Genomic DNA, 21,053 nt, shown 5'->3' with positions numbered 1-21,053 from the left:
GACCACAGAGCTGGGAAGCGAAGGAACCAGGATTCCAGACTGCCACCTGGCTCCGCAGCCATCTGGCTATCGTGTGTTCTCCAGAGACTTCTAGAGTCGGGGGGACCGGGGCCACAGCCTGCCAGCTCCTCGCATCCCAGATGCAGGCCCCAACCCCCAGGACACACAGCTCCCTTCTGAGGTCCAAGTCGACCGTCAGTCCCAGGAACTCGGCCCCGAGCTCACTGCCTGTGAGTAACCACCTCCCCCAGACATGATTCATACCTGTCTGGAGTCACCCACATCCTCATTCCCCGAAAAGGAATGCAGGCCAGGTGAGGCGACCAGGCGGCGGGCATGAGCAGCTGGCGGGGCCCTGGCCGTGGGCTCTGCCACCACCCTGAAACTCCCAGCTGGGGCTGGACAGATGTCCGGGTCTCGAGTACCCGTGTTTGGGCCCAGAGTCAGGTTACAAAACCTTTCCCCAGAGAAGCGCCTGGATTCCCACCATGAGACAGTCATTCCTCGGGGCCCAGCCCAGCCTGGCCGTGTCACACACGGTCCCTCGGCCCTTGTGAAAACTCAGAAATGAAAAGGGCCACCCCTGGCACGCGGCACGGGTGGGCCTGAGTCGGAGACTGCACAGGGAGGGAGCACAGGGCAACCCTACTTACACAACATCTCCCCCAGGAAATGTGGTCTCTGGTGGGAGGCTCAGGCGCAGGGGCGGACGGAGAGGGGCGGGGGCACATCTGGGCACAGTTGCCCCCCACACAGGCTTGCCACAACCCGTTACAGTACTTATGCCTGCGCACTGCGACTGCAAATTACACCTCAGCACACCCTCACAGCGAGGAAGCACAGGCCCCGAGGACGGCTGACGACTGAAGGGGAGAGAGGGACAGCTGTGAGGCCTTCCTTCTTCCCCCAAGAGCCCTGGGTGCAATTAGGCCCATTTCACAGAGAAGAAAGTTAGGAGGGGGTGGTGGTGAGGGAGACAGAGGGGAGCATGGGCTCGTCGGGGACAGGAATGCCTTGTGTCCTGACCATTCCGCCTCCCGCCAGCCCTCCTCCTGCCTCTGGGAGTCCCCCTCCGCCCCTGTGCCAAGAAAACCTGTGCCTTAGCTGGTTTGGCTCAGTGGATAGAGCGTCGGCCTGCGAACTGAAAGGTCCCAGGTTCGATTCCGGCAAGGGCATATGCCCGGGTTGTGGGCTCGATCCCCAGTGGGGACTTGCAGGAGGCAGCCGATTCATGATTCTCACTCATCATGGATGTTTCTATGTCTCTCTCCCTCTCCCTCCCTCTCTGAAATCAATAAAAATATATTTAAAAAAAAAAGAAAAAGAATAAAAGAAACCCTGCAAGCAGCGGTGAGCCTCCCAGTGGAGCAGAGAGCCAGCGAGGTTGCCGAGAACCCAAAGGGCCACGGTGGGGGCAGCTCCAACAAAGGGCCCGGTTCAGGACCGTGTCCTGCCAGCCACCGGGAGCAGAGCAGGAGGCCAGCATCCAAGTCCGGTCCAGTCCTGGTGGAGCCGTGTGCCCACCCAGGCTGTCCCTGCCATAACAGAACTAAAGACCTACAGCCCAGGCTGCCACCTGCCCACCAACCAGTTTCCTCCGCCCCACGCTGGCAGGGCCACCCCGTTACAGCACCTGGTCCGGAACATGAGAACGGCCAGCCCCACGCTGGCCTGGGGCCCTCCTTCCCCTCGAGCCCTCCCTCTGTCCGTGGGCCTCACTCTGCCAAACCCTGGGGTCACCAGCGAGTTTTAATTAGTGCGGCTGCCCTGCCCCACGCCCAGGACTGGCTCAAGTGCAGCCTGAGGGTTAGGGTTCCAGGTCAGCCAGACTGAGGAGGGGCTGCAGAGGGCTAATGTTCTCAGGGCTCCCCTCACCCCTCTCCAGAGGCACCTCTCGGGGAGCCCAGCCCCCCACAGGTCACGGTGACCCCTTTCTCCCCTCAGCTGCAACCCGATGCTGGACACATTCTTGCTCTCTGCAGCTTAAGCCTCAGGACCACAGCCAGGTGACCCTTCCAAGAAGGGGAGTGTGGAGGAGGGACTGGACAGGACACAGGCCCAGCTGGAAAAGCCAGAGGGCAAAGGCGCAGAGGCCTGACAGCGGCCACAGCCTCACCTGGGGGACAGGTGGTTCTGAGGCTCAGGGGACGGTGGACAAAGCACAGGCCTTGGGACTCCGCAGCCCGAGTTCGAATCCTGCTCTGCTCCTGGCGGGGTGATCTCCGCAGCCACATGCGGTGCCTTTGCTCTGCTCTGTGTACACGAGGCTGCCAAGAGACCGACAGGAGGATCCGCTGGGATTCGAAAAGCCTCGCTGTCACCAGCAAACACCCAGAAAGCGGTAAGTAAGCAACAGTGCTGGTGCTGGTGCCTCTCAGCGTCTCCCTTTCTTCTTCTTCCAGAACCCCACCCCCACTTGCCTCAGCCTATTCTGGGGAAAGGGTCGGAGCTCATTCTCACTAGAGTGTAAAGGAATGCTATCCTGGGCTTAGGTAGGGCTCAAGACATCGGGAAAGAGACTGCAAGGTGAAATGGGGGCTTCTGTGGCATTTGAGTTGCTGACCGTGATTCTAAAGACAAATGAAGTACTGTTGGGGGCTGACTGCAGTAGGTGGGGTCTCATTGCCGATCTCCCCACGCGCAAGCCCAGCGGTTCGAGGGGGACCAGGCCTGCCAGCTGAAGGCGGGTTGGGTCCCTCAAGGTGCTAGCACGCCCTTGAACTCACAGAAGGAGCTGTCCCTGGCCGTGACAGAAGTGGCAGACAGGGAGTCCTGGTGGCTGCAAGCAGGAGCCTCTTCTCTCCTCCCCGGAGTCCCACAGCCTGCCCTCCCGCGGCCAATTCTGCAGACAAGGCCCGGCGTTCCCGGCGAGGACCACCTACCCTGTGATTTCCCCGCTGGAGCCCACCCAGGCCCGGCTGGGAGTGGACGAGGGCCCACCGCCTCGGAGGGAACGGGAGCCCAGCAGGAGCGGGCGCGGGACGGATGGGCACTGTCTGTCTCAGGCAGGAAGGGATGTGCTGGGCCCAATGCCATGCATTCATTCCCGCTCCACACCTTAAAGTCACAAAGCAGCTCAAGAAACCTTGGCTGGATGCTCCCCCGACTAACGGTTTACAGGAGCCGAGGCCTCACGCGAACGGGAGTCAGACCCCCGTTCAGTGATGCCGAGGGCAGGACACCTCGGAGCTCATTCTACAGGCGGAGAACCAGCCGGAGGCGACGGCAGGGAGAGGTGGCCACAGGTGGAAACATTCTCCAACTAAACACCAGCACCTCTGGCCTGTGATTTGCGGGTCGGGCCTAGATTTACAAGGGATTGGAAGTGGGGCTCCTAATTACACCTCGGCCATGCAGCAAGCATTACTAATTACCTCTAGATCGGAGGACGGGGACAATTTTATTTAGAGTCCAAAGTAACTAATAAAATTAGGTAAAACCAGCAGCTCCACGTGTGAGCAAATGAGAGGGGCGAGGGGAGCGGCCCCTGACCCCGAAGCAGAGACATTTAAACTGTTCCAAGGGGGATGCAGTTGGTAGACTTTTTAAAAAGGCAGCATCCCTGCATCAGTGGCTGCGGCCTGAAACTCTGCTCCAGGTTAGACGGGGCATCCCTGCACGCAGCCTGCTCAGAGATCGGGATCCGTCGGTACGGCGAGATGCAGCCGATAGGGGCGTGTTTAGCTGTGGTCTATCTTAACGATCTACAGCAGTAAATGGAGTGGTGTTTAAAGGGCTGGTTGGTGTTATTTAATCGGTTATATTCACTAATGTAATTGACACCCTCTCCATCATCTCAATACACCCACCTCTTTCTCCCATACCATAAATAGATTAGAAAAAAACCGCTTCCTCCGATGGTCATGACCCCACGGCTGCTGAGCCCAGCCCGGGATGAATCACGCCTGGCTCACCGCGACGGCATCCTGAAATGACTGAATGATGGCGGGGTGGCGCAGACACCAATAAATGAATCATGCCTTCTGCAAGCCCAAACCTTTGGCTTTTACAGACACCAATTACCAAGTAGAAAAAAAAAAGAACAAAGAAATTACTCAGGGTGTTTGCGCAAAGTCGATTCATAGGTTTACAGAATTCGTACTGGCTACACTGTTTTTAGGAAGGCAGTTCGCGTTAGACCTGTGAGCGGCTACGGCACAACAGCCGGAAGGTTTGGGAATTTGCAAACTGGGGCGGGGCAGCCACCAAATTCCTGCAGGGCTCCCGGGGCCTGCACAGACCCTCCCACAACCTTCACTTTCTACTTTGCTCCAGATGGTCAAGACCTTCATGAAGTCCTTCTAATGTAGCCACGTGAGCAGCGTAAAGGGAGGAAGCATGGATACACAGAGTTCTGGCGACAGTCTTGGACGAGAACCAAACTCTCACAGCACCTTTCCACAGACATCAGCTGCGGGTATCGCATCAGATCAAGGCTATTTCACCTGCTTTAACTTCGGCTGATGAAGAAGGAGCGTTTGCTGTGGCCGCATGCAAACTCAGCCTCCCTCACGGCAGCGTGGCGGCTGGGATGGATCACCCCCCAGGGCAGGGGCTGACCCCTGTCGGGCAGTGCTAGCAAAGTCTGGGAGCGTCCCTGTCAGGGACAGTCAACCCTCGTGGGCCAGCGCAATAGGCGAGCCTACACCTGGCGTTCGCTCTCGGGCAGCGGGCCCATGGCCACTCGCTGTCTGCACAGCCTCGGGCAATGCAAGGCAGGCGGGGTGCACAGCAGGCAGGGTGTCGACAGAGGGGAGCGGTGGGCGACCAGACTGCTGGGGCTGAACACTTCTTTGGGGAAAGGGCAGTGGGCTTGCCCCAAACTGTGTTGAAATTGACTCAGTTCCTCACTTATCTTGCTTCTGAAGACAGAGCCTGGGAACCCTGGTGTCACCTTCCTCCAGGAGCCCAGGGCAAACCCGGGGAGGGGGGGAGGGCGTGGTTCCCGCTTAGTCCGTCACATCAGCAGGATGCCAGCCTTGGGGAGTGGAACGCACACACTTAAAAACAGTCTACACGATGGATAATAAAATACATCTTTATGTTTTATATACACAGAGACATGTGGTTTTATATATAAAAGCACGGATTTCTATATTCCTAATCGTTGGCCATGATCGGACTTGCCCTCACCTCCCAGGGCAGGATGGAAACCTCGCTCCTGGACACCCTCAGGACCAACAGCGATGCTCCCACCCTTGATGCCCCCGTGACCCACACAGCAGGAATCGGTGACTCCCCAGCAGAGAAGATAAAGGGTGGCAGCCACCCGGACAGACCACATCCCGTGCCAGCAGGCCAAGGCACATCATAAACCCTCTTTCACCAACTGTGTCGACGTTTATTGAGCATCTACTCTGTGCCAAGATCATGCAAAAGTTCTATGGATCCCAACCAGGATCCCAACGCTGCCCCTCCCCCATCACCACCAAAGCCCATACTAGGGACAATGGCCGTGCAACGATGTCTCCAATTCAGACTTAGGCTGTGTCTGCCGAGCCTGGGGGAGCCCAGCACTGAGCCCTGGAGCCCCAGGAGGCGTTTCTAGGATTGGCTGGTAGAGTCCAGAGGCAAACGTTACCTAGCATTCAGATCCCAGAGCCACTTTTATACTTGTTACCCAATAATTAAAACTCTCTTTCCTGCCGGAACAGCCATTTCCCAAACCCACTGATACATATGTGAAGGGGAGGAACGTACAGTTTCCCAATGACCTGGCATCCCAGCAAGCTTGTCGCAGGCGAGGAGCCTAAGCCAAGCCATCCAGCCCTTCTCCACCCGCTACCCCGATGGAAAACGCAGGCATCGAGATCCCATCGCCGCCCGATACCGCCAAAGGTGAGTCCCGTGGCTGCCTAACCCCTTTCAGCATGTGGCGTCTCACCATCACATCGGAGCAAATGCAGCTCCACCCAGGGGTGCCAACAGGTCAGAGAGTAAGCGAACGACGCTCCAAGTCCGGGGCAAGCGTGTGTGGAACAGAATCACCAGAAACTCTCCCTGTGGGGCGAGGACGGGCCCTGCCGGTGCCTTTTGGTTACTCTGATGCTCTTACCAACACTGCAGCGATCCTGAGAAGCTGGACCTCTTCCCGCCTCCGGGGCTGTGCGCCGCCCCTCAGGGCACCCGCCTCCCACGGGTCCGGAGGCTCAGGCACAGCTTCCTGCCCGAGGAGTGGGGCATCCGTGCTACTCCTCTGTGCCCAGGTGCTCTCGGTGCTCAGGCTCCTGGCCCACAGCCTGTGAGGACCAGTGCACAGAGGGGCAGTGAAGGCCCGGAGGGACCCTCATCCAAATCCAAAAAAGGACGGTTTTCGGAGTCTGTATCTTCACAACCTCCTCTCCTGTCTGGAATCTTCTATGAGCCCATCAGCCTGCCCTGCCCACTTTCTCCCCTCCCCCTACACATTCGAGTTATCTACCAGGCTGGGGGCATCTCATGCTGGGTGACCAGAGGGAAGGGTATGGCACACTAATCACACGGTGTTCAACACTGTGCGACAGGTCCCACAGAGAGACTCACGGGGGCTTCGGTGGCCCAAACAGGATGGCCAGTCTGGGAGCTGGGGGTCGCAGCCCCTCCCTGAAACGAGCTCATGTCTTCTGCGTCCTCACCGAACGGCAGCCCTGGGACTGCAAGGCTTTGCCGCCGAAGCCCCCGGATGTCCCGGAGCACCTGGAACAGCACGTGAAATAGCCAGGGTGGCATCAGAGGCAACCTCGAGCTCTGAGGTCTGTTACTGTTCCTCCCTGAGGGCAGGGTCCAGCATGGGTTTTGGTCTTAGGCCGAAATCGAAAATACCACTGCAATGTTAAGTCTGACAAAGAAAACGCTGGGGCTCGGGGAGGCAGTGTGGCCTCATGGGAAAGACATCCTGGGAGTAGGGAGCTTAATCGCAACAGAGCATCAGTTCCTGGCTGTGTGACCTGCAGCAAGTGTCTTACCCTCTCTGATCCCGTTTTTGCATCTGCAAATTGGTGCTAGCAATAGCTCACTCACAGAGGTGTTTTGAAGCTGGAGAAAAATGCTTCACTAGTACCTGGCACATAATAAGCTCTCTGTATCCAACTAGGAAAGGGAGTGGAAGCAAAAACCCATCAGTCACCCTGGAAACAGAAGAGAGAAGCCGTTCTGTGGCGCCCCGAAAGCTTGGCAATGCCCCAAACAGTTCGAGGCACAACCCAGGGTCTGAAGCCCCCGCTCTGTGGGCAAGCCATTCCAGAACTTTCCCAGCTTGACAGGCACTTCTTGCCAGAGGCTGACAAGGTCCTGATGAGAGCCCGAGGTGTCAGGGTTTAGCTTGGTAGTGTCACCCAAAGGGAAGGCGAGGCTGACTGTCAATGCTCGGTTGTCATGACTTCGCAGAGGGGTGTGGCCAGCCCTGAGGGGGAAGGGCAGCAGCGCAGACAGACACAGGCGCCCTGAGGCCTGCATACTCACAGCACCCAGCACCCCAGACACGGGCGCCCAGAGGCCTGCATACTCACAGTACCCAGCACCCCAGACACGGGTGCCCAGAGGCCTGCATACTCACAGCACCCCAGCACCCCAGACACGGGTGCCCGGAGGCCTGCATACTCACAGCACCCCAGCACCCCAGACACGGGCGCCCAGAGGCCTGCATACTCACAGCACCCAGCACCCCAGACACAGGCGCCCAGAGGCCTGCATACTCATAGCACCCAGCACCCCAGACACAGGCGCCCAGAGGCCTGCATATTCACAGCACCCCAGCACCCGGGCTGCTGCTATCCCGCTTTACAGACTGGACAAGTGACAGCGTAAAGTGATGCAGCCAGTGAGTTTTGGAACTGAGTTGGGCCTTGATCCCACTGGCCCTGGGTCACACTCGTAATTGACTAGCACATGAGCTTCACCGGGTGTGTGGGACAGGTGTGGGCCGTCCTAGTGAGAAAACTAGGCTATTGCCAGTACTTAAAACCCCAGTTTTACATCAAAATCTAGCTGTCCAGGCCCCTGGAGCCGAAAGATCTGGCCACACGAGGCCCAGGTGGCAATGCCCCCAGCAGGCCCCTGGGGGCAGACCCTGTCCTCTGGAGCCACCCCAGAGAAAACGGCTGGCACGGGAACATGCTCCCGGCTCGGGGAGCCCTGGGTGCACACGCTGTGCCCCGCTGCTCCACAGGCACACACAGGGCAGAGGGCACACCAGCACAGCCCCACGTGTGTCCCTCAATACGTGTGTGCACACACACGCACATACACACATGCGCACACGTGTGCGTGCACACGACATCTTTTAAAAAGCACAAAATGGGCCCTCAGCTTTGCTCTCCTTCCCTCCGCAGTGCACACAGCTCCCAAATCCAGTGTGAAACGGCAGCTTCTCTTGGGGCAGGATCCCCACTGCCAAGCTGCCCGGGAACTTATCTCTGGGAGACAGAACCTGAGACAAAAAGCCGCCCGGACCCTCTGGTTTGGGCCCCACCACCAGGACTTTCCTCTCAAACCCTTTCTTAGGTTTGAACAAACCATAACGTTGAAAACCCTGGGGCGGGGCAGCCACCTGGGTGCACCTGAACCGCAGCTCGGGCACTGGGGCATGCGCATCCTCCTGCACTAAAGGCCAGCAGCCCCCCCCCCCCCACCCTCCCAGCAGCCTCCTCTCCAGGCGGCTCCTCCTGTCACTCATTCCCCTTTCTCTTGAAGGGAGAGTGCATACAATGGCAAACTCTTAGGGGAGCTGTGTGTGCATTTCCTCCCCATTTCATTTACTACATGCCCAGGAGAAGTAACCATCCGCACCCAAACAGAAGCTGGCAGGAAAGGCCGAGGAGTGTGTGTGCATGTATGTGGGTGCAGGCTCATGGGTGTGTGCACACACGGGTATGCATGCATATGTGGGCGGGCACGTGGGGGCACTTGTGCAGCAGGAGCAATTAGATCTTCTGTCTTAATAAACATTAAGCCCTCCCTGACGCAGGGCCTCGCGGGGCAGTGTTGCTGGCTTAACCCAGACCTCCTGCCCAATCTGAGGTCCCACCAAAACTCAACCCCTAATCACACCTCAAGCTAAGATCAGCCGTAAAATGCTGTGGGTTGAAAAGCCCTGCTGAGAGGGCCCACAGAGGGCACAGCAGGCCCTCGGCGCCAAGATGAACCCAAATCCTGAAATACCCACTCGCCACAGGTGCCAGAGCCTCTCCTCCCAAGAAACGCAAACCCAGGATGGGAAGTGGGCCTTCACCCAGAGGGAGCCCCAGCCTTTCCCGCACAACAGGTGCCGAACGGGGGAGCCACGCAGTCTTCACCGGGACTGACTTCTGAGGGGACGGGGATCTGGCCACTCAGATCTGCCCTCCTGCCCCCCAGCCAGCAGAAACCAAGACCAATTAGAGCCTGGGTCTCAGCCAGGGGCCCTGTCCGGGGGCGCTGGGCAAAGTCTACAGATAGTTGGGTTGTTACAACTTGGTGGGGGGAGCAGAAGCTACTCTTAATGGCAACCAGTGGGGACCGGCCAGGGATGCTGCTGAACCTCAGCGAGGACCCCCTCCCCCCTCCCGACGGGAATCACCTGGCCCAGGGCGTCCCAGGGCGAGGCTGGCACACCGGGACCCCAGTGTTCAGCGGTACAGCGTGTCAGGAGAACCGCCAGGACCCTGGGCGTCCTGAGTTCTGAGAGCTGTGTTGGTTGGACTACTGGCTTGGAACCAGCTGGAGAAGAGGAATCAGAGGCTCAAAGACTCGGACGGTGTTAAAAACCCAAACTGCCAAGCAGACACTGCCCGCAGGGGTGAGGGGTGCCTCCCAGGGCCTTAAGAAATGTTGTCACAAGAGCCAGCAGCTGTAAGCAGACAATTCAGTCCAGCCAGAGGGCAGTCAGCTTCTACCTGCCCCTAAGAGCAGAAGCAGGTGGAGAAAGACAGGCCATTTCTAAGAGACACAGAAAAGAGGTCAACAAGAACGCCAAGAAAAATTCGTACCCGGAGAAATCCTTCTCTCAAAGGCAGCAGAGCGAACCCCCTCCCTGGCTGCCATCTTGGGGGGTTATCCCTTGAGCCTGCGGTTTTTAACCTCAAGACCCCCGCCTTTTAAAGAGCGGCGCGTTTCTCTGTGGAGTGTGTTTTGGGAACAGCGAGCTGCCATCAGACTCTCGACTCTCAGAAAAGATGGAGTATCTTGTTAAAGTCAAGTCAAGCCCATTCCAGATGTCTGGCCTCAGAGATCCCCCCTCCTCCCTCCCCCCCCCCCCGCCTCCCTCCATGCTGCAAAAGGGATGCCACAGATTCCTTCCAGCCCCCCAAGTTCAAGGTGGGCCTACTCTGGAGCCCAAGTTCCAAATTCAAGGGACAGTGTGTGCCCTCCACGAGAAATAAGCCTGGCCGGGGTCTAGCGCAGGTGGGGGGCCTGGGGGGAAGCTTTCCATCGCCGCCTCCCCTCATCTAGAAAATGATGGCATGGGTCCTGAGCGGCCACGGCTCCTCCCAGGTCTGAAAATGGGGCCGCTGCAGACCCCACGGAGGACCCAGGACTACGGGAGCAGGGCCACTTCTCACACGGAAGCCGCCAGCCAGGGTCTGGAGGGCAGAGGCCCCATCTTGAAAGATGGTAGAATTTCAACCTCACGGTCACTCTATCAGGTGAGGAAACTGAGGCCCAGGTGGCTCAAAGGCCCGAACAGGGGCAACCCCCTCTCACAGGAGAGCCACCTGAGAGCGGCCTGGCAGCCCCCTCCGGACGCATCTGGACTACTGTGTGAACTACCAGGTGGCCACTGCTCAGTTTCCGTCCTCCCTTCCTTCCTTCCTTCCTCCCTTCCTTCCTCCCTCCCTCCCTTTCTCCTTTCCTTCCTTCCTTCCTCCCTTCCTTCCTTCCTTCCTCCCTCCCTCCCTTTCTCCTTTCCTTCCTTCCTCCCTCCCTCCCTCCCTTTCTCCTTTCCTTCCTTCCTCCCTTCCTTCCTTCCTCCCTTTCTCCCTTCCTTCCTTCCTTCCTTCCTCCCTCCCTCCCTTCCTCTCTCCCTTCCTTCCTCCCTTCCTCCCTTTCTCCTTTCCTTCCTTCCTCCCTTCCTCCCTTCCTCCCTTCCTCCCTTTCTCCCTTCCTCCCTCCCTCCCTTCCTTCCTTCCTTCCTTCCTTCCTTCCTTCCTCCCTTCCTTCCTCCCTTCCTTCCTTCCTCCCTCCCTTTCTCCTTTCCTTCCTTCCTCCCTTCCTCCCTTCCTCCCTCCCTCCCTTCCTCCCTTCCTTCCTTCCTCCCTCCCTTTCTCCTTTCCTTCCTTCCTCCCTCCCTCCCTCCCTCCCTTCCTTCCTTCCTTCCTTCCTTCCTTCCTTCCTTCCTTCCTTTCTCCCTTTCTCCTTTCCTTCCTTTCTCCCTTTCTCCTTTCCTTCCTTCCTCCCTTCCTCCCTTCCTTCTTTCCTTCCTCCCTTTCTCCCTTCCTCCCTTCCTTCCTTCCTTCCTTCCTTCCTTCCTTCCTTCCTTCCTTCCTTCCTTCTTCCCTCCCTCCCTCCCTCTCTTCTTTCCATCTTTTTTGTATAAAGAGACTCCAGGCCCTTGGGCTTCCTCAGCAGACCCTTTACTGAAATCTGATTAGCACGTGCAACAAACTGTTACATTATACCTGGGTTTTAAAGCTGCTTCCTCCTGCCCTGGGCTTAGTACAGGTGAGTAATGGGCCACCAGGGCCAGCTCAGTGCCACAGGCCAGGGTTCTGAATGCTACCCTCACGGGTCCCTGCAGGCCATGGGTTTACTGACACCTTAGTGTCAGTCGAAATATTAGCCAAAGAAGGGACAGAAATGAGAACGAGTGTTCTTTAAGTCCTGTACCCAAAGGATGGACAAGAGCAGGTCAGCCACAGCCCAGCCCTCAAGGTGACAAGTTCAACGCAACGTGCATCCCTTGGGCGGGAGGTCCCCCAAGCAGCTTTACAGAAGGAAGGGGTAAAAACAGGCATGGGGGGGACGTCAGCAGCAATCCATCTAGCACCGGGAGGCTCTCTCCAAACATGTGCAAACACATTTTAATCATATCCTCGTGCATTTCATTAGCCTCCTGAGTTCACAAAGGGCCTTTGGGAAGCAATCTGGTTTAAATGCAACTCAATTCCGAAAACGCTGGCTCCGGGCAGGTCCTCCTGGCACCTAGCTGGCCTGGCGCAAGCACCTAGCTGGCCTGGTGCAAGGCAGCTGGGGGAGGGGGAGCAAGGCTTTCAATTGACTGGAGGGAGTGGGGGGAGGTGAATGGAAGGACCCACCACCCAAGCCCGCCAGCCTGCCCCAGCAGGGCCGGTCATGGGTTATTTTTACCTCTTGAGCCTCACTGTACAGGCTCAGGGGCCGAAAGCCGTGGCAGCCGCCTTCGGAAACTGGCTTATGAGTCACCTAGTGACTGACTGCCCTGGCTCGGTGGCAGCTGCCTCTTGGATCCTGGTCCCAGCAGGAAGGCTGGCCATGCAGAGGGCTGTGTGCCCCCTCGCCTGAGGTGTCCAGGGGCGAAGATGGGGAAAATGAAGTTCAGAGAGGCAAGAGATCCTCAAAAGGGTGGCTGGGGGAGGGGTGTTGGCTAGAAAACAGGCCCCAGGGGCTGGCTGTCAATTCCCCATCCAGCCATGCCTCCACCTGGGTGGGCTCTGGGAGGGAAGTGCGGGGCCAATCAGGCTGAGCATCAAACACCCCCCTCCCTACCCTCCTCTACCTCCCCCTGTCAGGGCAAGGCAGTCCCAAATACAAAAAGCCCCAAACTTTGACTCATTTGAAACCATCGTCCCAGTCTGACTGAGCCAAGCTGTCCAGACAGGATATTTATAGGTACGTCGGGGACAGACACTCACACAATGACACACATACTCGGGATCCACGCTGGGCCAGACCCACCAGCGCGAACCCTGCTTCCAGACACCTGGACACAAACGGTCCCCAGCCCCAGACACAGACCTCAGAAGACTCACAAACACGTCCTCCTGGGACAGACCGCGACTCAGACACACAGACACGCACACCCCATAAACGCACAGAAACCCACTTACAGAAGCCGAGACACACAGTGCCACGCACACTCCAGACACAGCCGCTCGGAGCCCCAGACACCTCGCAGGCCAGACAGTGTCTCACATGCCCGCCACCCCCTCCCAGCCAAAGTTGATATAGAGCCGGCCTAATTGCTCCAACGCGACTGCCCCTTAGGGAAATAAAATGGAAACTTCACGCATCCACCCCGGCTATCCCTCGCCCGGCGCCGCGCCGCCCTCCACCACTCGGTCCCGGGTCCGAGTCCCTGCGGGCAGGGCGCGGGCAGCGGGGGCCGTGCCAGGCTCGCAGCGCCGCGGGACAAAGCCGGGCCGGCCGCCAGCTGCCGCGAGCCGAGAGGGCGCGCCCGGGGCGCGGCGGGCGCAGCCGGGGCGCAGGGCTCACGGCCCGAGGGGGCGCGCACCGCCCGGGTCCCCGCCCGCAGCGGCGCCTTGACTCGGGGTCTGAGCCCGATGGGGCCTCCGGGGAGGGGGGCGCGGGGTCACTCACTGATCTCCATGCTCTGGAACAAAGAGCGTTTGCAGTTGCACGTGCAGGAGACATTGGGCTGCCCAGCGGCGGCGGCGGTGGCGGTGCTGTTGACCCCCATCAAGCGGTGCATGGACGGCGTGGCGGCGCGGCGCGGGGTGCGAGGGGCTCGGGGGCGGCCGGGGGGGGCTCCGGCCGACGCCCGGTGCTCGGGCCCCGCATGCAGGAGGCGTGCGGCGGGGAAGGCGCGCCCCGGCTCGCCGGGCTCGGGACGCCGCCAAGTTTCCGGGGCGCCGCGGGACTCAGGGCGCGGGGCCGCGGTCCCCTGCAACCCCCGGCCGCCCCTCCGCAGTCCCGGGAGCGTCGACAGTGCCCGCGGGTGGCGTCCGGGAAATGGGCTGGCAGCCGGGGCGCGCGCTGCCGCCGGAGCTGAGCCTCCGCTGCTGGCTTCCCCCAGCCGAGCGCCTCCTTCGCCGCCGCCGCCTCCTCCTCATTCAAGTCCAAGGAGATCGGGTTTCGCTCCGAGACCGCGGTCGGAGGCAGGCAGACGGTCTGACGTCAGCGCTAGACGGGGCTGCCGGTTCCCACCGCGCGGGGGCCGGGGAGGGGGCGCGCGCTGCGCCAATCCCCGCCGAGGTTCCCCCGCATCCCCTCCCCGGGCCGCGGGGCGGGGTGACGGGGAAGGGGGCGGGTTCTTAAAGGGCCAGAGTGAGGCGGCCCGCAAAGAACCGGGACCCGCGCAGCTGAGGGGCGTTCGGTCCCCTTTCCAACGGGGTCAGTTGGAGACCCCTGCCCCGCACACCCCGGCCCGGGGTGCATTCCTCGGCCCCGCGGGTTCTTGACTTGGAGTTTGGGAGGAAGCCTGGGTCCCCCGAAGGAGCATGAGGTTCCTGGGGCTCAGGGCAGGGCAATTAGAGAAGGGGGAGCACTCCAGACCACCCGTTCCCTGATTTCGCAGGAAACTCCCACCTCCAGGTTTGCAGCCCCACGAGGCCCCCCGCCCACTTCGCCCCCGCGCACTTTAACCCGATCCCACGGAGGTCGGCTGGGAAACGGGATCCCGTAGACACGCCCCGGGCGGCTCCGGTAAATGCCCCAGCGCCCTTGTCAGGTAAATACGAGTCGGAGACCGGTGTGAAGTGCCCGCCCGCAGGGGCCCGGGCGAATCCACACCCATTGTCTGCCGCCCCGGGGGCCGCCGGCTGTGGGGAGGCCCGGCAGAGACGCAGAGGTACTTCTGTTTCATTAAGTTTTAATTACTCAAGTGCCCGGAACACCTTCTCCTGGTGTAAAAAAAATGTTGAAATATTATGTAAGAGGCCCCCCACACCTTTTGGCAATTTGGGGTGACCCCTCCTAGACGCTTCCCTAAGTCTGTATTTTACATGGAGGGCCTACCCCGTGCCAGAAACTTACCCAATAGGAACTCAACCTGGCACTTTCTGGGGAGGCAGGGCTGTTATCCCATTTCACAGGCCCGAAACTGACCTGGAGTCCGTGGCTTAATTTAAGCTCACACAATGGTGGAGCCTGAGGAGACCCAGGCCCTGGGGCACCTGCCCCCTCACCTCCCCCCCCCCCCCACCCCAACTCTTCCCCCCACCCTCCTCCTCGGCCCAAAACACACACACATCTAGTTCTTTAAATAGCCACGTGCCCCTGTAATGCCTGGAGTGTCAGTAATGAGCAGAGATTATTTTTGTGTTGGGGGGTGAAAGGGGGAAAGGATTCTAAAAGTTATTTCCTTTCCACAGACTGGAACCAACAGTGTTGCAGAGAAAGAGGCCGGGGAAGTGGGCGAGTTCTGCTCCCCAGGATGCCTCTTGCTCTCTTATCAGGATGAGCAGGAAACTTTGGAGGGGCGATGGACTGGCGGGAGCTTTCTAGGGGAGCCGCAAGTGCGGGTACAGCAGAGGTCACAGGCACTTACCATCGCTAGTTTGGGGAAGTCCGAGCCCAAGGCCAGGATGGGAGAGCGCTGAGGGCAGACTCAGCCCCCACCTTGAGGAGGGGTCAACTTCACCTGCTGGTCCACGGAGGGGCAGGGGATAGGTTTGCTGCAATTTGGCCTCTGCAGCTTGGAGAAAAGCTGAAGGAGGGAGGACCCTGAAAATGTTGGCTGGGCCTGGGGCCGACCTTGGACCCCACTCATTTCTGAGGCCAAAGGAGACCTCCACCACGGCCCCTCCTTTCAGCCATTCTGCCATTCATTCAATCAACAAACGTTCCCTGAGCTCAGCCCTGAGTGCTGGGAACTCAGCCATGCCAGGCAAAACCCCTGCCCTCCTCCAAGTCCCTGGCAGACATCTGTCCTGTCTGGTAAGCGGAAACACACACACATCGATCGTCTGGGAAATGAGGCAATCCAGGTTAAACCGTCAGCAGGCAAAAATAACCAGTGAATTTAGTAGATTAAAACACGCCCCTCCCCCACCCCCCCAAAAAAAAACCCTACCCACATAGAGCTCTGGTCGATGGGCCTGGGAAGAGCACTGGCCATATTTGTTGGGTACCTACAATGTGACACCACTGTTCTGATGGTGGCACTTGGAACTGGTTAGTGGTCTCAGCCCTGGTTCCAAAGTTGGTTCTGCCCGGAGGCCTAACACAGGGTGTCAGGCACGGTGGTCACAACTGTATCTCCAAAGACCTGTGCCAGGCACCGCCCTGTGTGCTGCTAGGGATCAGCGATGCAGGGGCACACCCACCATCAGGCCAGGCACACGAGGAGGTGTTACTGGCCCCGATGGGAGAGCCTCACTCTAAGGGGGTTGGGGTGTTGGGGAAGTACGGGTGTTGGCCCACCTCTGCTGAGCCAGCCTGAGCCCATATGGGAGGGAGGCCACACATCAGAAAAAGAAGTTTCCTTCATTCTGTCAGCAAATATTATGCTCCCCATTCAGGGCCAGGTTTCGTGCTGGACACGGGGCACCTGTCCTCATGTGGCATTTTTGGGGGGCAGGAGAGCCTATAAGCCCCCATGCAAACTGGTAGCTACACTAGGTCACTTCAGATATGGAGACAATGAGCTAGAGGCCTGGGGGTGGGGATCAGGAAACACCTGAAGAGGTGTTTTATTCCACTCGTATTTACGGAGCATCTGTCTGGGGCAGTCCAATTCCCTGTCCTCCTGGGACTCATTCTTGTGGGTCTGTAAACACGTAAGTCCAAGTGATGGCTTCAGGGAGGGACAAGAGCTGGGAAGAATATGAAGGGCCCTGGCTGGACCCAGCTGGAGCCCAACGGGTCAGGGTGGCCTCTCTGGGGAAGTGGGACAGCTGAGAGGGAGTCTCATGCCAGGGGCACAGGTGCCCAGGACAAAGCCCTTGGGTGGAGGAGGAATGAAGGAATCCTCAGGGTCCCAGGAAGTCTGGGATTGGGGACACATTGCCCAACCAGGTTGGTTACGGGCCATGGGATTGTGAAAAGCGCGTGTGTCCCCAGACGACTGCTGGGGACACGCCTTTCTGGGCCTCCAGACAGCACGTGCCCTGTCTGCCCTGAGTGTGGGTTGGATCTGCCACAGGGGGGCCTTTAGAGAGAGAAAGTCCAGTCTCAGCCAGTCAGGAGGCCTTGCTGGGCTGGGGGCAAGGCCAGCCGGTGCAGGTACCACACCCTGTGCTCTGTTTAATGCTCTACTGTCACCATCTTGAAATTCTTAATAATTAATCATTTTTTAACAAGGAGACTTGCAGATCCTGTAGTCAGTCCTACTGGGATGCCGGCCCTCGTTGGCAGCCTGGCAGCCAGCGGGAAGCTGGGGAAGCCAGCATGGGCTTTGGCCCCTGCTGGGGGTGGCTGGCCACATCGGACTGTGCCTGCTGGGCACTGTGGAAAGTGCTGGGCTGAGTCAACAAAGGGCGGCAGTGGGACAAAGCAGATCCCAGCCGTGTCAGGGCCAGCCATGTCCCCTCACCTCCTGCAGCCCCAGGCCTGAGGACAGAGCTGCTGTTTCAGAAGCCATCCCAGCCCTAGGGTTTGGGGACCTCTCCTGCTGACTTCCCAGCGCTGGAAATCTGGCCAGCTGACTCATTTCCCCCACCCAAGTCCTGCCTGTGGTTTAATCGGCCTGTCAACGTTCCCAGACTTGCATCTTTGGACTTCATGTTTTATTTTTTTTGTCTTGTTTTGCTTTTAATCAGTAACAAGAGCTAATGTTCATTGGATACTGCCTGGGTGTCAGGCCCTGCCCTAGGCCCTGCATATTCGCATATTGGTCATCTTCATCATTCAACATATATGCCTCGGGTCCTATCGCCAGTCCGCAGTACCTCAGTGCATCCCCACCACAGCCCATGGGACAGACGGGGACACTGAGGCATGAGTGAGGTGGAGTGGCATGTGACTGCTGGTACCTTTTCTGTCCTCCTCACCTCTGCTGGGGCCTGCTGGCCTCAGGCAACACTGGCCCTGGGCTTCCTGGAGGTTCCCAGCTGACCTTTGCAGGGAGGGGTCAGGTGGAAGTGGGCTCAGGTGGAGACCAACTCAGAGAGGAAACTGGTATCAGAACCTTGTGTGAGTGACTTTAGCCGGTCACTTTGCCTGGACAATCCTGAATCTCCTCCATGCCAAATGGGGGTGGAAACAGAATTGCACAGTGTGTGTGTGTGTGTGTGTGTGTGTGTGTGTGTGTGTGTTCACTGTCTGTCTGCCCTTTATTGGCAACCCCAAGGGCCAAGACAGCCTGGCTTGCCCCAATGCATCCCAGTGGGTGGGATGATTAGGGACTGCTGTACCGTGGGTGCTCGGCAAACCTCGGGGGAGTAAATGAGCAGCACCCACTCACATGAGCATTTGGGGCTACCTTAATTGCTGATAATTCTGTCTTCCTTGCTTGCTCACTCCCTCCACCCCCATACATCTCCTTTTGTCCTGTCCCTTGAATACCCACCTAATGACAAGCTTCTAAGAAAGTATTGGCAAGCCAGGCACCTGGGCCAGCACCTACCAAGAACAGGTACTTGCCTGGTACCAGAGCAGAGCCAGACAGACTTAACCACGAAGTTGATTCGTGTGTGTGTGTGTGTGTGTGTGTGTGTGTGTGTGTGTGTGTACTGTGTGTTGAGGGTCCATGGGTGCATGGGTGCCCATATGTGTGTTGCATATATATGTGGGGTGTATATGTACTCGTGCTGTGGGGGGGTATATGTGCATTGTGTGTTTTGTTGGCTGTCTCTGCGTGTTTAGGTGTTGACACAGCTTAGCTCTTGGACAAAGGCCACATGGTTGAGCAGCACCAGACAAGCTCTGCCACACAGTCACAGGCCCATACCCCCGCCCTCCCACGGGAGCCATCTTCTTCTCTCCCCTCCAGCTTCTCATTGCCAGCAGGGAACTGGTTTCCACAGAGAACACAGGGCTTTGGGACCGAGGCGGGGAGATGAGGGGTAGGCAGGAGAGGGCAGTGGAAACATTAGAGCCAGATCCTGTCTTCTGACAGATGGGTAGACTGAGGCCCAGTCAGGGACAAGGCTTAGCCAAGGTCAAGCTGCTGGTGAAGGCAGAGTTGAGTTAGAAGCCTGTTCCTGTTGCTGACTCTCAGCCATGATGCCCCATCAGTCCCTACCAGGGAGTGGCACACAGAAAACACCCTTGCCATCATGTTCAGTCCCCAGCCAGAGTTAGAGATAGGGTCCCCTCCCCTCTGCACAGGGCGCCCTGTGCCCTTATGGGGCTTGGGAACCAACCTCAAAGATGATGAAATGTCACTGTCCTGTTGAAAGGGCCCTGGGGACCCACAGCTCGGGGGCATCAGCGGCTCAGTGCACATCTGCTGAAGGAATGCAGGACCATTTTGCAGTGGGAATGAGGCCCTTAAAGTATGTGTTCTCACCCTCTAGTTCCCTTTCTACAACACATTTTCAGGAAATAATGAGAACTGAGTATTAAGGACAAAAATATTGATCCTATCTTCATTTTTGAAAGCAAAAAGGCAGTAAAATTAATGAAAGGGGGAGGGGGAGGGTGGTAAACAAAGAAGGTCAAAGATAATCCAGCTGTTAAAAAGGATGCTTTCACAGATTATTTGGTGGGAGAGAGAAAAGTCCTTTATAAAGTTTAAAATAGGCTGCAGACCTGATCCCAATTTTGTACAAATAAAATTATATTTAAAAAGACTGAAGTGATATATGCCAAATGTTAACAGTAGTTAGTTTTGTGGAATGTACATTCCTCTTATACTGTTTGCTGTATTTTCTGCAATGAACGTTAATTTAAAATTTTTAAAGGTTACTGAAAAGCGCCTCTGAAGCGACACCTGCCCACGTCTTCCCTGTGGTTCCTTTAACTCCAGTCAAGACACAGAGGGGCGGGGGTGCCAGACACTCTGACATCACGGGCAGCCCGAAATGACACAGCGGACCGGCCAATCCCAAGTTCGGATTCCGGGAGCCGCTATTTGATTGGACACAAGTGCGGGCGGCTTTGCCCAATGACGGGAGAGGGGCAGGAGCCCGGGGGCAGCGTGGGTTTTAAATCCACGTGGTGGCGGGAGGGCGTGGCCGCGGCGGCACGGCTTCTGGGCTGGCGTCCGCTCCCCGCGTAGGCGTGCAGGTGTGCGGGCTGCCGTCCTCCACGCCTCCTGCCGTCCGGGGCCTGTTTGTCTCGGCAGGTGTCTTACAGGACCTGATGATGGAACCCGTCCATTCGCCGGACGTTCACTGAGCACCTACTCTGTGCCAGGCAGGGTCCCGAGGGATAACAGAATCCAGGACAGACGCTGTGAATGCCACCCTTCTATCTGAGTAACCACGGGCAAATTTCACTTCCTCCCCCTCCGCCCCCTCCCCCGCCCCCGCTCACACACCTCTACTCCACCTTAGTTCCTACTCAGCCTCCCCTCCCTGAGCTCCGCAGGGGAGGAGGTGGGGGGGGGGGGGGTGTACATTGTGCCTTGTGAAGGATCCGCCCCATGGTTCATGCTCTATATATACTTGTTGCATAATTATCTCAAAGACCAAGTCTTAGCACATACTAATACAAAATGGACATCTTATAAAATTTAATATTCAAAAAATCACGCCTTTCTTCTCTAATTCGATATTCACACAAAAACAAGTTAGGTGCTGTCATCATTCCCGTTTTGCAAATGTGGAAACGGAGGCAGAGGGAGGCCAGGTAACATTTCTGTGGCTCAAAGGTGGTGGGGCTAGAGTCAAACCAGGCCTGTCTGGTTCCAGAGCCCTTGATCTGAACCACCACTGCACTTCTCCAGCACTCACCCAGAAACTCTCCAGCCAGGCCTGTGCTACTGGGAAGCAAGAGAGGAGGGAGGGCACCGGAATCATGTAGGCAGGGCACAGCCAGGTGAGAGAGGTCAGAGTGGTGAGTAGACTGGCTGCCACTGGGGCATACCAGGCCCCCGCTAGGCTAGGATGGGGGTACACTGGTGGCACCACAGGCCCATTCCTGCCTCATGGAGCCGGCCGTCTAAACCAGCAACCACTAAGGTGGCCTGTGGGCACCTGCACAGGTGTTTCCACTGTCACTGACAGGAAGTTGTGGGGGGTTTTGTTTTTTTCTTTTTACATCAAGCTGCGGTCCACCAGCTTCATAGAGTCCATAACTTCATGCTCCCGGCAGCATAACTGTGCTTCAGAAATTGA

General features: G+C 58.0%; 1 protein-coding gene across 1 annotated transcript in view; it reads right to left on the bottom strand.

Annotated features, from left to right (window-relative positions):
• Positions 1-13,960, bottom strand: part of PMEPA1 (prostate transmembrane protein, androgen induced 1) — a 49,673-nt gene extending 35,713 nt beyond the window's left edge. Inside the window, exon 1 of the mRNA XM_081097911.1 lies at positions 13,471-13,960. Coding sequence (XP_080954037.1) covers positions 13,471-13,582 — 112 coding nt within the window. The 5' untranslated portion in view covers positions 13,583-13,960. The remainder of the gene's footprint in view (positions 1-13,470) is intronic.
• Positions 13,961-21,053: the final 7,093 nt, after the last annotated feature.

The sequence above is a fragment of the Myotis nattereri genome (genome assembly GCF_964212035.1).
Source record: "Myotis nattereri genome assembly, chromosome: 8".
Classification (NCBI taxonomy): domain Eukaryota; kingdom Metazoa; phylum Chordata; class Mammalia; order Chiroptera; family Vespertilionidae; genus Myotis; species Myotis nattereri.
Note: the sequence above shows the minus strand (reverse complement) of the source record. Positions and strands in the feature narration are given on the sequence as shown.